The following is a 15220-nucleotide window of genomic DNA, read 5'->3' as shown; positions in this document are numbered from 1 at the left end:
TTAATTGGACATGAAAAACTTAAGATAATTTTAAAATGAACATAAGCTAAATACAGAAAATAAACAACCCGGGCAAATCAGGGAAGCAAGAAGTATATGCATTGTCCTCTTCATTCAACGTCAAATATTCTCACCAGGGTCAAAGATAAACAAATTTTGTCCCAAACTTGAATCTAGTGTATCTCTCTCTACTTCCTATATCCAAAAAGGGTTGCTGCTACAATTGATCGTACTCAGAACTGAACTTAAGCAGTGATCATGCCGGTGTAGATAAAGATAACATCCTCTTGAGTATACAAGATGAAAGAAAGTAAATACTAAAAGGACAGTATGTGTTTACTTGTGGTAGAGGAAGACAAAGCTGAAGATGAAGAATCCAGCCATCTGCCATTCCAAATTATTGTGATTAGCTTTGCCATGGTGGACATGTAATCTAAATACTTGGTTTAACACTGCTGAAACAAAGAGGACATAGAGGATTTACCGTAGCAAATGAAGCTCCGTAATAGGGGTAAGCTGTGGTGATAAATCTCTCGTATTCATTGTGTTTGAAAGGTCGCACAGGAATCTGCAATATCGTTGTAAAGGGATTGTAGATTTAGCTAAAATATTGCTTAGAAACATAAGAAATCGCTGAGGAAGAAGTATAGCAACATCCGAATGCAAACACATGTGAAGTTTCACCTGCTTCGATAGAGATAAGGTAGTATATCCAAGTCTCTTATATTCAACCTTGAACTGAAAAACTCCATAAATATCTGGAACCTTGAAGGAAGTGTGGTATAGCCCCTGCCGGATAAAAAAACAATGGAAAAGTGAATCTCTTAAGTTCCTCAAGTGTGCTTAAAAATAATAAATTGGGTAATCAAGAAATGACCATACCTTCTTGTTTGTTGACAAATTCTTTAAGACATAGGGGCTCATCATGAAGAACTGGACTTGAACATCATTTGCAACATATGGTACCCAACTGGAACCAGACCACTCAAAAAGTTCCACAGAGAACTCCTACAGGATAGTATATATTTGATGAAAAACATTGCTCTATTTCGGCTAATATTGTAAGCTAAGTGGGTAGGAGGAATGCAGGGCATTTGTTTTTTTATCCTTCATCACTGCTACTGAAAATGATCATTACCAGGTCATCATTGATCCTGTAACCCGCAGGTTCTTCTGTTTCACCGATTTTGTTGTGCTTAAGGTTCATGGCCTAAATATTTAGATAAACTGCTGTTAAGTCAAGAAACGTAAGAATAGAAATATAAAGTAAACCAAAATATTAAGGAAATAATACTATGCTGGGAATCAATCACCTTCAAATGACCACGCTCGTGGAAAACCCATTTGGAGAGCTCTGTGACAAATTGTTCGTTACCAGAATTTTCATACCTGTCCACTTAATCTTATCAGTTAGTAGCTACTCAGAATAAAAAAAAAAAAAAAGATAAATCTCGGATCAAACGTATCGTAGTACATATAACAAGAACTCGGCTTCAGGCACAAGCTATTTTCACCACACCTTTTCAAATGATCAGAATGTGTTTAGAGTGAAGTTTTTAGCAGTAAACGGCTCAAAATTTACAGAATGTTCCCAAAATCTTGAATTCGCTAAAGATAATAACTCTTTGGAACTGATAATATCATAAAATCCCATCCCTACACAAGAAGTCATATCATAATGTAGCACACAGCCAATTAATGAAGGAAATTTTACGAGAGATCCACTCACTTATCTGAGCTTCCACTCCTCTGAACTCCTGATTTGAACAACCTGGTGAAGCAAAAAAGTAGTTCCTATGATATGGGAAAATCTCATTTGACAGTAATTTCTTAAATATAAGCCAGAGAAAGTATCACCAAAATTTAAGGAGATACTACTTACTTGTTGCTGAACATGGCCAATGATCCTGTGATCATAACTCTTGCATTATTTCTAGCCTGTAATTCAATTGAAGAAAAGATAAATAATCAAGAGGAATACAGAAAAATGCAGTACATATAATTCTAGATTGATTTTTAAAAAATAAATAAAAAGCCACATCTAAATTATAACATAAAGTAATATCTGAGAATGAACCAAGAAACAAGTCAAACAAACACAAAATCAAAAAATAGTTTCATATCTCTCGAACTTCTTCCTATAGTTTCCTATGGCAAATCCCCGACAGCGCCAAAATGCATTACGTAAGATAGTCACAAAGCATGGAGAAAACATGCCATTAGATTTTTTAAGTTACTTGCATGTGTGTAGCCATATGAAGAAGAACCATCCAGATAAATGATGAAAAGTATAAATATACGATCAGATATAAAGACATCAAACAAAGTTGCAATAGAGAAGTAATTATTGCATTGAACAACCTGTATGCGTAGATGGCAGGCAGAAGGTATCATTTAACTTAACAAACAAATGAGACACCACGGCTTGTGATTTTCAGTTTAGAGAATGTATAAATAAAATAGCTTTCCATATTCAATATATTTTTTCCCCCTCAATAAATCACCTGGAAACAGATGACAGGGTGTAATTATTGTACCAGAACACTTAAGCATTAAAGGGATTACACATGAAAATATCTAAAAACCCATTGACAATAGTAGGTGTGCTGAAAATACTAATACTGTCACAGCTAAGCTAATGAGGTTACACATGAACATGAAACAGAAATAACAACAAACCTGGAGAACCGACACTAAGGAGATAGTCGTTCCAGTAAGTGGCGGGGGGTTCAGTAACTTTGAGGTTGGGTTAGCAGAATAAGCTGAAGGAGACGCAGAGAGAACCTTCAAAACCTACATATCAATAAACAGTGAAACGGATAAGGCTATAAGAGGAAGCCTCTCCCAAAGAGAGAAATTGTCACCACCCAATCCTGCATAAGAAATAACAGAAGTAGAAAATAACGCTTTTTTTTTTTTTCCATATATTACCAAGCTATTTTTGGGATTCAGCGAGTGCCCTATCCCTTTGAACAGAACAGGAGCCTGTTACAAAAAATTTAAGAGAATCATTATGTGATTGTTAATGGCACCACTAACCAAAGAATCAGATATGCATTAGAAGATACAAGAAGTTAAGAAGCTAAAACTCACTGTATGTTACTAAAGATGGAGAACTGTAAGGCACTTTAATTAAAGATAGGAGACGGATTTTGGGCACACATGATCACACACAAAAAGTTTCATTCATGTATGCACAAAAAGAAAATGCCTAGTACAAATTTCGAGAAACTTACCTCAATCTTTCTACTTCCCAAGATAACATCAGATTCAATATAAGAATCAGAAGCAATTAATGTATGATCACCCTCAACTTTTGAGACAGCATAACCAGTGTGATCAATGACCACGGCAGAGGGGTCCTGTACAACTAAACACTGTCAAGGGACAACTAGACAGAACATAAAAGGTTTTCAACTGATTCACATTTTGTAAAACTAGATCACTTTCAACTACATCATCAAAATAGTGAATAGATTGGCATTTGATGCACGTATTGGGGCAAAAAATCAGTTGAGCAGTTGGCTTAGGCTATTTTAAATTTTTAATACGGTACATACGAGTTTCAACATGATAAACTCCACAGATAAAGCATTTCATCGCAGAAAACTAGAAAGTAATTATAACAAAGAGGAACAATGCTCCAAACCTCGTCAAAATCTACACCAGATTCAGAAGCAATATTTCGAATCAAATCGGATGCATTAGAATCAGCAGCCAAAATCAAATCATGCCCGGAGTCAACAAAATCCAAAACCCCCTCCAAATCCAATGACCCTCCAAATCCTACACAAATCGTACAGCCATCAAACCTCAAACAAAGCCAAACAGTAATTCAAACCTACAGTCGCCGCAATTCGCCCCAGCTACACACAGACAAACTCAAGAAAATCATAAACTTACGGTCCGTAGAAGGTGCGAAGAGAATGAGGCCATCGTACAAGTACTGGCCGTAGCGCTTGACGGACACCGATGGATCGTTAGCGAGCTTGAAATCAAGGCTGAAGCCACGGGATCGGAGCGCATTAAAGAAAAGAGAATGCGAAGATTTGAGGGATAAATCGTCGAGCAAAACGAGAATTTGACGATCTGTCGGATGGTCCTGGGAGAATGAAACAACCGAGAACGGCCGAACCGAGATCAAACTCAACGTCAAGAGGAAAACCGCGAAGAATCTAGCTTCCGCCATTGTCAAGCTCTCCGAGGGTTTAAGACTACGCAGCACCGTCACTTCAGCAGCTCTGCCAAGACTTCCCAAAAAGTCGCCAATGTGTGCAAATTGTTAAAATGTTGGGGTCATTTCGAAATTCCAACAAATCCAGGGGCAAGGACGAAAAACTAAAACATATTTCTCATTACACACTACCAGATATGATTTGGTTAGTATGACTTATCAGTCCACCTAATCTTGGATATTAAGTTGAGTCAGAAATCCAGACATGATTTGCTTAGTACGACTTATCCGCCGATTTTGCGGGATATTAAGTTGATCCAGAAATAGTGCACACTTTCATTTAGAAACCAAATCAAGAGATAATAGATCACCTACAATTTGACCTCCTCTGAAAATTGAGCTTAAATCAAATGAAATCACATATGTTTGTTATCATCACTAAACATTATCAACCAAAACCAACAATCTATATTGAAATTTTCATAAAGACAAAAATCCATATCAAAATCCTCAAAAGTTAAAAGGGATGTTTTCTTAAAAAAAAAAAAAAACACTAAAAAAATACAACTAGCTACAACATTTCAGTTTCCTTAATACTGGTTACTCGGGCATTCTCTCGGTCATGTTTGAACGTCCAATACAGAGGAGTGTAGAACATGGAGCACAGCCCAAACGGCACCACCATCATCGACAACAGCCCTTTCGACAGCGCTTGCGCCGCCGTCACCGACCCCAGCACCGGATCCACCGACTTCGGGTCGTACCCGTAGATCCTCTCTGCCAGAATGCCGACAACCGGCGCAGCAAACGAAGAGAACGACACCTCGAACGCGCGATCGAATGCATAGATCATCGTTCGGTGTTTCGGGGGCACCACCTCCGCGAACATCGGCCCGTTCGTCGCCGTCGCGCACCAGCTGATGGTTAGACCCATCAAGAAGAGTGTTGCCGCGTACGTGTAGTAGTTGCCGACCTCCTGCGGGATGACGCGGACGAGGAAGAGTGAGAACGGGATGCCCATGAATGAGCTGAATTGCGCACACATGACCCGCCCGGCGTTGGGGTACTTCCGGGACAGCGCGTCGGCGATTATCCCTCCGAGGAACGAGCCCAGAGCGCAGCCTGCGGCGAAGAGGCCAACTAGTGTCGCAGCGCTGTTATGATCGAATCCTGTGAATTTAATCAAAGAGGGTGAGCTCAATCTCGAGATGTCGTAGCGCAGCGTGATGAAAACGATGGCAGTCCACGGGACAGACCCGACGAGCCCCTGCAAAACGATGAACTGAAAGGTCGGGACTTTCATTACGGTCTTCATCGCGATCCAAGATTCCAGCCATATCGTGTTCGCCGATTTCACCGTCGTTTTGTTATCGATCAAATTCTCCCTAAAACAAAAAAAAGAAAAAACGAAGCCGTTGTAGCGATCATACAACGTCGAAAAACGAGGATGTTCGAAGAAATTATACCTATCGGATATCTTGCCAGTATCACTAATCCTCTTCGGGTCCACGACGAATCTGAAAACCAAATACCCGATAAGGCAACTCAAAGCTCCCATCATCACAAAGGCGCATCGCCATCCCGGGAGGCCGCCGAAATCATAGCCGGCCATGACAGTAGCAATGGCGCCGCCGCCGATGCCTCCGACGGTGCCGACGAGATTCAGAAATCCGAACCCAGTCCCGCGCACGCCGTCCATGTAGCTATCAGCGATGAACGATTGAAGCGCCGGGATCACGATGGCCAATCCGAAGCCGTTTATCGCTCTCCAAAACGCGACTTGGAAGAAATACTTGCTGGCTCCAACGGCCGCAGTCGAAAGTGCCCAGCAGAGGATCCCGACGGCAAGAACCTGCGGCCGGTCATAATTTATGGCTAATACTCCGGCGAGCGGCGACGCCAGCCCCTGCACGAAATTTCGGATAAACGTTAGGTAGCCGAGGTCGGACGGCCACGCGCCGAATGCCTCGCTGACTTCTTTGTAGACGGCCGGGAGGAGATTCTCGTCGGCGCGCTCCATAATCGCCGCCATGTTGATGATGATCAAGGACAATGAGATCCCGAAAATCGTTCTTGTCCTGAAACACATCGAGAATTTAACGTGGTTCGATCACTGTAAAACAGGGCATTCATAATATGAATAAATACATAACCAGAAAAGAACAAAGATTAGTCGTAATGAATATATTCTGTTAACAAACAATCCCTCAACATCCAAAAAAGAAATCCTAAATCCCTAAACAAGATTCTCTAACTACAAAGCCCACAAAAACGAATCAAGATATTCAAGCAAAGAAGGGGAAGAACATCACAAGACTAAAGAAGTCAACACTACAAATCCGATCACAAATTAACTCGACTGCCAAAACCCCAGAAAGAAAAGAAAGAAACAGACCTCATGGTTGCGAAAGTTGTTTCGAAGAGATTGTCGGAAGCAGAAGCAGCAGGCGCACGGAATCTTTGCGGGCGGAGGCCGAGTCCCATAAATCGACACGATGGATGGTAGGATTGGCGGATCTACGACCTAGGAGTTGGGGATGGATTTAATTGGATTGAGCATTGACCAACCCGGCGAGGACAACCTCCGACCCAGAAAAATGGAGGCGTGCTCTTTTATAAACGTGTAATAAAACCATTCCTCCTCTCTGGCGAATCGTTGCTTTGCGATTGCGAGCATTTGTTTGGTTTTTGTCGTAAAAAGGACACGACGACAATATAATATACTGTATAATTCAAATCTGAATTGGAATCGGAATCGCAAGCCCTTGTTCTTGTTTCCATTTCAAGGGGTAGAGAGGTTAGGGTAATAAATTTGATGGGTTCAAAACAAGGGCCGAATTGATTTTAAATTAAAATGGAATATTATTAATTCAACTTTAAAGAAATATAGTACATACTATTATTTCTTTTTTACAAAAATTATATCAAAATAAGTTTTCTCCGTCTCATGTCTCATATCTCTTTATTATATTTATTTATAAATTTGATTTTTGAATAAAATTTTAAAAATATTATTATTATATTGAAATATAATATAAATAAAAAATAAAATAAAATAATTATATGATATAAATATAATGATTTGGACAATATATTATAAATTCTTAAGGAATTTAGAAAATATTATTTAAACTAAAATTTAAATTATTTATACCATTGAATCCATTGCTTTATTTATATGAAGTTTGCGAAGAATTGGACTGTGGTGTGTTTTTTTAACCAAAATTATATAATCATTTTAAAAAAATATATTAATATATCATATTTATTTATTATTTTTTATATTTTATATATAATTTATCATACTTTACATATTAAAAAAAAATTATCTTTTAAATTATTTTAAAAAACAAACACACTCTTGTAATTTTTTTAAGATTGATTTGAGTTTCATTTAAATTTTTATTGAAAATATGATTTGTTTAAGATTGATATAAATGTAATGATTTGTAGTGTTCTTTGTATTTTAAATATTTTTAAAATTATATCTCAATAAAATATATGTAATATACATATCATTTTGTAGACAATAAAATTTTATATAAAACAAATTAATAAAAATATATATTTATTTATTATTATTATAAATTAGTTTTATAAAAAATTAAAGAATTTTAAATATAGATAAAAATATTTGTTAATTCAAGAAAGATATAAATAAAAGGGTTTTAAGTGGGTCTAATTTAATTAAATTGTTTTATATTTTTAAAATGAATAAATTTATCATAAATGGGTCATCTTTTGTGGACGTACCAAAAAGGAAATAGGGTCATCTGTGCAGGACGGATGAAGTATAATTTTGAATGGTAATTTTTTTAAAAAAAATCAAAAACAAGAAAGTTGTAGAAATTTTTTGAAATAATTAAAATTTTGATGTGAATGTTAATTTAAATTTTTATCTAATAATAAGTGTGTTACACAAATTTTTTTTTGGACATAATTGAATATTCTTATATACATATCCACACAAAATATATTGTATATATTACTCCGTGAAAATTTATTTAATTTAGGAATTGTTATTTAGGGTGTGTTTGTTTGAGGGATTTGTTTGGATTTCTACTATTCATTCTATTTTTTCCCCTCAAAAACATCAAATTAAACACCTATTTTTTATTTTTTATATTATACTAAAAATTAATTTTATATTCAAAATATCACATCAACACCTATTTATATCACATCATACACCTATTCAAATTCAAAAATTTTACTATTTAAATCCCAATCCAAAATTCAAACCCCCAAACAAACACACCCTTATAGTGTATTATATGTAGATATATACTCTACCACCTCTATCTAATATGTTATTTTTATGATTTTTCTCGGTCTCTAACATTAATTTCTATTATAATTATAGTAATAATTAAAAATTAATATTAAAATATATATAATATTTATATAAATTATAAATATATTATTATATATAATTAATTTACAGAATACCAAAAGAATATTAAAATATTCTTATATACTTCAAATAATTAATAAAATACTACTATTATTTTTTTATACTACAAAACAAATTGATATATTAGATATGGACAAATATATATATATAATTCATATGTTAATATGTAATTTTTTATTTGATTTACAAAATAAAATTTCATTCTTTATTCCAATGTATGTTCAAATATTTAAGGTATGATATTATTATAAATTGATAGTAATTATTTCATTGTATTTTTTATTTTTTATAGAAAAAAAAAATACGAAAAATAATATAATTTTCTGACAAGAAAATAAAAATATTTTATTGATGAAAAATTTTTATTTTTTATTTTTATAAAAAAGACATATATTTGAATAATGAAAGAGATATGGTATAATACAATTATTTTACTCTCATAAAATGTTTTGTGGGGGAAAAGAGAAAGCAGCAGTTGGCTTTGAGTTAAACACACTTTTGCACTTGTTTGGTTCATTTTCAAATATCCGTTCTTCTGTGTAATCATAATTATCTAAATAAAATAAAATAAAACTTATATATATATATATAATCACCGTATTTTTTTTTAAAAAAAAAAACTTAAGTTTTAATTGTAATTTTGATATAGAATGATAGTTGATTATTTTGAATTGATATTTGAATAGTAAAGCGATTGAATTTGAATAGTTGTATGATGTGATATAAATAAATATTGATATAATATTTTGAATGTAAAATTAATTTTTAATATAATATAAAAAATAAAAAATAAATATTTGATATGATATTTTTTTAAAAAAAAATTTGTATGAATAATATAAATTTCCTCAAATCCTTCAAACAATCACAGCCTATAAGAATAAGTACTTTATTTTTAATTTATATGTTATAATTCAAATTAATTTTTTTATATTTTTTTTTTTTGTCTCATTAACACACTCTATGTCCCTATCCCACCACATAATATATATACAGAGGAACAGGGGGATAAAATTTATTTTTTAGACAAAAGGATAGAATTTATTTTTGGAATATAGAATTCGAGGGGATTGTAATAATATTATAAAGGAACAAACCTCCAAATATTGGACCACTAATTTCAATTTTTAATATGTAATTAATTTTTTTGGCTAAAAAATATTCGACCCATCATTTATTATCTTCTTTTCTGGGAGGATCTTCAGCATCATCCACACACACCCTTCTTTTCTATATAAACAATTAATTAAGCTGGAAAGGCAGTCAGACCAGAAGCTTTAAATCGCGATGGAGCCGGGAAAGCAGCCGCCGCCGCCGCACATTGTTCTGGTCCACGGCGCCGGCCACGGCGCGTGGTCTTGGTACAAGCTGAAGCCGCTGCTGGAGGCGGCGGGCCACCGCGTCACCGCCTTTGACCTGGCGGCCGCCGGCACCGACCTGAGGTGTCTGCATGACCTTTGCTCCTTCGACGACTACAACCAGCCGTTGCTGGAGATTCTGGCGGCTATTCCGCCGCCGGAGAAGGTGGTCCTGGTCGGGCACAGCCTCGGCGGGATGAACCTGGCGGCGGCGATGGAGAGGTACCCCGACAGGATCTCCGTGGCGGTTTTCGTGACGGCTTTCTTGCCTGATTGTGAACATAAGCCTTCCTACGTCATCGAACAGGTGGAATTTTTAATAAATTTTAATTTCGATTTAAAATTAAAAAATAAAATAAAATCATTTTATTACAAAAATATGTGAGTGTGTTTCTTTTAGTTTGAGTTTGAGAAAAATTGGTTTGTGTTTGATATTAAAATAATGTTTGATAAAATATTTTGTAAGAAAAGAAAAAATATATATTTTTTTTGTCCAAATAGTTAAACTTGAGAAAATTTAACTAAAGAAACAGACCATATATCTAATATATACAGTTGGTAGAGAAAACTCCGCTAGCAGAGAACTGGGAGGACACAAAATTCTCAACTTTCGGCACGCCGGATTGTCCCTTAACTTCGATGACTTTTGGTCCTAAATTCATCTCCGACCAACTCTACAGTTTATGTTCTCCGGAGGTACAATTTTTCTCTAGAGAATTTTGAATTTGTGATATAATTCGAATGAGTGAAAATAACGGTAAGACAATATAAAACACACTCGATAGATACAAATTTAAAAATTTAAATCTATTAAATATAAAATTGAATATTTAAAATATCTCAATAATTACCGTGATGATCAATAAAATTAAGACGTATGTCCATAGGATGTGGCATTGGGAACAATTCTGATAAGGCCGGGGTCGTTGTTCGTGGAAGATGTGTCCCAAAAAGAGCCATTCTCAAAAGAAAGGTATGGAGCAGTGAAGAAAGTGTACATTTTGTGCGAAAAGGATATCGTCATTGTGGCGTGGTTCCAGCGTTGGATGATCGAGGCCAATGGAGGAGTCGATGAAGTCGTCGAAATTGACGAGGCCGACCACATGGCCATGTTGTCCACACCCCAACAGCTTTCCGAATCTCTTACAAAAATCGCTGCCAAGTATCATTGATCGATTGGACTAATTAAGATTGCAATTGCAATGATCATCACATAAGTGGTGGACTCGTGCCCGTGAAGTTATAGGTTCAAGTGTGACTTGTCTTGTCGAGTCTAGTTTACAGGCTATTATATTCGGTTGGATATTTATCCGGAACATATTCATCGAATAGTGGCGGAATAGTGGCGGCGGCTTCTCCCATTATAATATATATATAATTTACAAATTTAAAACAATAATTCCTACTAATTTTATTGTTGAAGCATGTGAATGGTGTATTGTTTTTTTAATTTGATTTTATGTTTTTTTATTATACAATTGTTATGATTTATGGTAAACATATAATAATACTCTCTCCGTCCACAAACTAACGTCTTACTTTCCTATTTGGAATGTCCAATAATTATATCCTTTTTTTAATTTTATACACAAAATTTACTCTTTTATCCCTACTTTATTTACTCTTTCATTTTAGATACACAAGATTAAGGATAAATTTGTCATTTTATAACAAAAATCCTAATAAAATATTACATTTAAATTATTATTTAAAAAATAAGATCAAATTGTAAAAGAATGCCCATAAACATGTTTGGGTGAGAATTTTTATAGGTTTTTCAATGTGTAGTAGGTAATTATTGTTAGTCTAAAATATATTGGAATTCATTAGAGCTTGCGTTTATTTTTTCGGAAACTTTTATGCTTAGTATTTCAATTTCAATTTAAATAATTATTTAATATAATATATTATTAAAATAAAAAATATATTTGTATTGAATAATAAAGATCAATAGCAATAACATTCATAGAAACCCAAAAAGCAAACCCTTTTCTTTTGGTTTTAAAAATCGAAGGGAAAAACATCTCAATACAAAATGTCAAGTAGGAAACACGTGTGAAAATGCACACGTGGCTGATGTCAACAGTCAACGCTTCGTATTAAATTATTAATAAATATTAATGGGATCCACTTATTTGGGTATGTTTATTTATTTTATTACATCAAACTAACTAAATTATGCCCACTTCCTCCCTTAACTACGTATTCGATTATTTTGTACACGGAGTTTTAGAAATATTAATATTATATTGGAATGTAAGTAAGAATAAAGTAAAAATAACTAAAATAGTCTATATTAAAAAAAATAAAATTGATACTTTGTTACGAGACATACTAAAATTAATAAATGGATAGTTTGTTATGAAATGGAGAAAATATATAAATTATATTTGGTAGAAATATTAAAAAAATAATGATATTTCAATATGAAAATATACAGATAAAAAGTAAAATAAAGTATTATAGATATTTTATTAAGTAATTGATAAAAAAAAATAATAATAATAAATTGTGAGGTAAAAAAAAGGATAAATTAATTATTATTTAAATTATATTCTTTTGAAAAAACTTTATAAGATTTATATTATTTATTTTATATTTTTCTCTAAATATATTAAATTAAATAATTATTTTTTTATATTATACTAAAAATTAATTTTATATTAAAAATATTAAATCAACCTATATTAATATTATATTAAATAACTATTTAATTTAAACTTTTATTATTAAAAAAATCACATTCAAAATCAAATCCACAAACAAACGCTATTTTCATTAATAACTTTTAAATGTAATTGTATTTAGTTTGGTTTTCAAATTTATATTAATAATCTCTTTCATCTCTTAAATTTTATGACCGTTTTATTTGTAATTTGCAAAGAAAATGAATACAAAATTAAAAAGAAAAAAGTATTAATGTTACTAATACAATATTATTTTAAAATATTTTATCGTTCTCTCAAATTTGTACTTCAAAAATTTAAGACATAAAATTTAATATATGGAATCTTAATTAATATTTTTTTATTTTATACTTCTTCTAATAAAAATAGTGTATTTTTTTACTAAATAAAAAAATAATAATATTTTTAAGAGACAAAAAAAAAATAAATGTGCACAATTTTAGAAAACAGGAAAAATAAGATTTAAACTAATACTTAAATCAAAACTTCACATTCAAATAAAAACAAACAATTCCACAATATTAAGTATTTATTAGTATTATTTAAATATATATATATATATTTTTTCCCCCAGAATAATCAACACACACCAAAACCAAGCAAACAAAATAATAATTGAACTATAAATGGCGCAGCTTATTTATTGACGAAGGTAGCAGCGCACGTGCAGTGTATATTTTATTACATATAAATCATAATAATGTTTCTTTAAAACAATAATATTCATTTTTATTTTGAAGTTTGTTTATTTCTCATTTTAAATTTAAATTAACAGTAATATTTTAGTTTGAGGTACTTTTTATGTGATGTATATTAAATTGTATTAGTAATATAGAAAATTTTTTGTATTTCAACTTTTTGTTAAAAAATAAAATATATATATTGTATTATATACTTTTTCCGTCTCAAAATTATAGTTTGAGTTGTGTTTGGCACGGAATTTGAGGAATATTGATATTACATTAATAGTAGGTAAAAAGTATGGATAAAAGACTTTTTTGTCCTTGTGAGTATATTAGTATAAAAAGTAGTGACAATTGTATAATAATAATGAAAAAGTAAATATAGTTTTATAGCGATATAATTATTTATGAAAATGAGACTATTGTTTTAGACGAACAAAAACGATAAACAGAACTATTGTATTGGGACGAAGGGAAGGATTTAAAATTATACTTATAATATAAAATTATTTAGGTAAATACAATCTTTATTTAAGTTAAAATTTTATAATGGTATTTATATTTGAATGGTTTTAAGACAAAATTATATTTAACCTGTCCATTACATTTCTTAGTTTTGATTCTGCATGTGTTTTTAGATGTTTTTATCCTTATATATGAAAATTATGATAGTATTATAGAAAATAATGGATTTTTTTTTTACTATTTTAAATTAAAATTAACATTATTCATTCGATTTATTTTTAATAAAAATATACAATTTTATTTTACAAAATATCACATCAAGATACTATTAAAACAAAAATTTAAATTAATATCCTTTAAATCAATTTCAAAGTACAACCAAACAAACCCAATATATTTGATGTGTTTAAATTTTTGAATGTGAATATGTATATAATTCCTTCAAATTAATTTCAAAGTACAACCAAACAAATCCAATATATTTGATGTGTTTAAATTTTTGAACGTGAATATGTATATAATTTATATTATAGACATTGTGTGATTGTATGTTGTATTTTTTATTTTGTTAAAAAAAATATATATAATAAATATTTTTAAAAATGAAAAAAAAGTATTGTAAACTAATAGTAGAAATAGTAGATTGAGAATACAATCGAACAAAAGGGTTTGTTTATTTAATACTTTGGTTCAAATATTAAAAATATATTGGATAAAAAATTATTTGGTAAATATTATACAAATATTATTTTTTTAAATTTTGTGAAAAAGCAAATAAATAAAAAAGAAAATAGTATATATAATAGTAAAAGATGTGACATTGATAGTGTGAAATATTTTATTGTGAAATGGAATTATTGAGGGTATATTTGAAATTTCACATAACTACTCACAAGAAATGCATAAGGAAAAACAGGGAGGGCAAATACGGAAATCCAGAAAAAAAGAAAAGGCATAGATGTAAAATCATGCCTGGTCCATCTAACACGCTAACGTCTAGTTCTAATTAATAATAACAATGTGTTTCTTGTCTAAAATAAGATCGGTTGATCAAATTATCATTATTAATAATGCTTATTTAATTAACGATTATAACAAAAATTACTATTAAAATATTATTAAATGAACAAGTATTAAATACCGGATTATTAATTATATAAACAAATTGCATCCTTGCAATTTATTATTAATTGACTTGGATTAAATATGACGCATCAACTAATAATTCCCTCAATAAAATATTTAAAAAAAATGTCTGATTAAATAATTGATCCCTTAAATAATATATATAAAAATATATATGTATGGAGAGCTCAAATGCATGATGCATATTGGACCACAATCCGACACCACATGTGCGCATAAATAAATAAATAAATAAATGTATAAATGCATGAATGATGAATGTATGAATCGTCTTAATCTATTTTTTTTAATTA

The 15220-nt window shown here is 31.5% G+C and overlaps 3 protein-coding genes across 3 annotated transcripts; 1 reads left to right on the top strand and 2 right to left on the bottom strand.

Moving 5' to 3' along the window:
* Positions 1-77: 77 nt before the first annotated feature.
* On the bottom strand, positions 78-4266 carry LOC127248883 (dolichyl-diphosphooligosaccharide--protein glycosyltransferase 48 kDa subunit-like). The gene is made up of 13 exons (XM_051271433.1): positions 3904-4266; positions 3650-3786; positions 3237-3362; positions 2932-2985; positions 2680-2793; positions 1883-1938; positions 1730-1771; positions 1314-1389; positions 1139-1210; positions 883-1008; positions 685-789; positions 485-568; positions 78-384 (listed from the first exon to the last, which is right to left on the bottom strand). Exons 1-13 carry the CDS (start codon positions 4187-4189, stop codon positions 337-339), a joined length of 1326 nt encoding a protein of 441 aa, XP_051127390.1. The 5' UTR covers positions 4190-4266; the 3' UTR covers positions 78-336.
* Positions 4267-4619: 353 nt separating this feature from the next.
* Positions 4620-6959, bottom strand: LOC127248956 (uncharacterized). The gene is made up of 3 exons (XM_051271559.1): positions 6570-6959; positions 5641-6252; positions 4620-5559 (listed from the first exon to the last, which is right to left on the bottom strand). The coding sequence occupies exons 1-3, from the start codon at positions 6656-6658 to the stop codon at positions 4746-4748; spliced, it is 1515 nt and encodes a 504-aa protein (XP_051127516.1). The 5' UTR covers positions 6659-6959; the 3' UTR covers positions 4620-4745.
* A 2855-nt stretch (positions 6960-9814) lies between these two features.
* On the top strand, positions 9815-11424 carry LOC127248404 (salicylic acid-binding protein 2-like). The gene is made up of 3 exons (XM_051270717.1): positions 9815-10253; positions 10502-10642; positions 10834-11424. The coding sequence occupies exons 1-3, from the start codon at positions 9876-9878 to the stop codon at positions 11116-11118; spliced, it is 804 nt and encodes a 267-aa protein (XP_051126674.1). The 5' UTR covers positions 9815-9875; the 3' UTR covers positions 11119-11424.
* The last annotated feature ends 3796 nt before the right edge of the window (positions 11425-15220 follow it).

Source organism: Andrographis paniculata, unplaced genomic scaffold (genome assembly GCF_009805555.1).
Source record: "Andrographis paniculata isolate CXL003 unplaced genomic scaffold, ASM980555v1 Contig34END, whole genome shotgun sequence".
In the NCBI taxonomy this organism is placed as follows: domain Eukaryota; kingdom Viridiplantae; phylum Streptophyta; class Magnoliopsida; order Lamiales; family Acanthaceae; genus Andrographis; species Andrographis paniculata.
Note: the sequence above shows the minus strand (reverse complement) of the source record. Positions and strands in the feature narration are given on the sequence as shown.

What these genes read in the sequence shown, in the direction of transcription:
- LOC127248883 (XM_051271433.1), bottom strand. Translation starts at nt 4,189, where the DNA reads ATGGCGGAAGCTAGATTCTTCGCGGTTTTCCTCTTGACGTTGAGTTTG. An exon ending in CTTCGCACCTTCTACGGACC is followed by an intron (nt 3,787 to 3,903) that starts GTAAGTTTATGA and finishes CGATTTGTGTAG; the next exon opens with GATTTGGAGGGTCATTGGAT. An exon ending in CCTTAGTGTCGGTTCTCCAG is followed by an intron (nt 1,939 to 2,679) that starts GTTTGTTGTTAT and finishes ATTGAATTACAG; the next exon opens with GCTAGAAATAATGCAAGAGT.
- LOC127248956 (XM_051271559.1), bottom strand. Translation starts at nt 6,658, where the DNA reads ATGGGACTCGGCCTCCGCCCGCAAAGATTCCGTGCGCCTGCTGCTTCT. An exon ending in ACAACTTTCGCAACCATGAG is followed by an intron (nt 6,253 to 6,569) that starts GTCTGTTTCTTT and finishes GATGTGTTTCAG; the next exon opens with GACAAGAACGATTTTCGGGA. An exon ending in ACTGGCAAGATATCCGATAG is followed by an intron (nt 5,560 to 5,640) that starts GTATAATTTCTT and finishes TTTTTGTTTTAG; the next exon opens with GGAGAATTTGATCGATAACA.
- LOC127248404 (XM_051270717.1), top strand. Translation starts at nt 9,876, where the DNA reads ATGGAGCCGGGAAAGCAGCCGCCGCCGCCGCACATTGTTCTGGTCCAC. An exon ending in CTTCCTACGTCATCGAACAG is followed by an intron (nt 10,254 to 10,501) that starts GTGGAATTTTTA and finishes TAATATATACAG; the next exon opens with TTGGTAGAGAAAACTCCGCT. An exon ending in ACAGTTTATGTTCTCCGGAG is followed by an intron (nt 10,643 to 10,833) that starts GTACAATTTTTC and finishes GTATGTCCATAG; the next exon opens with GATGTGGCATTGGGAACAAT.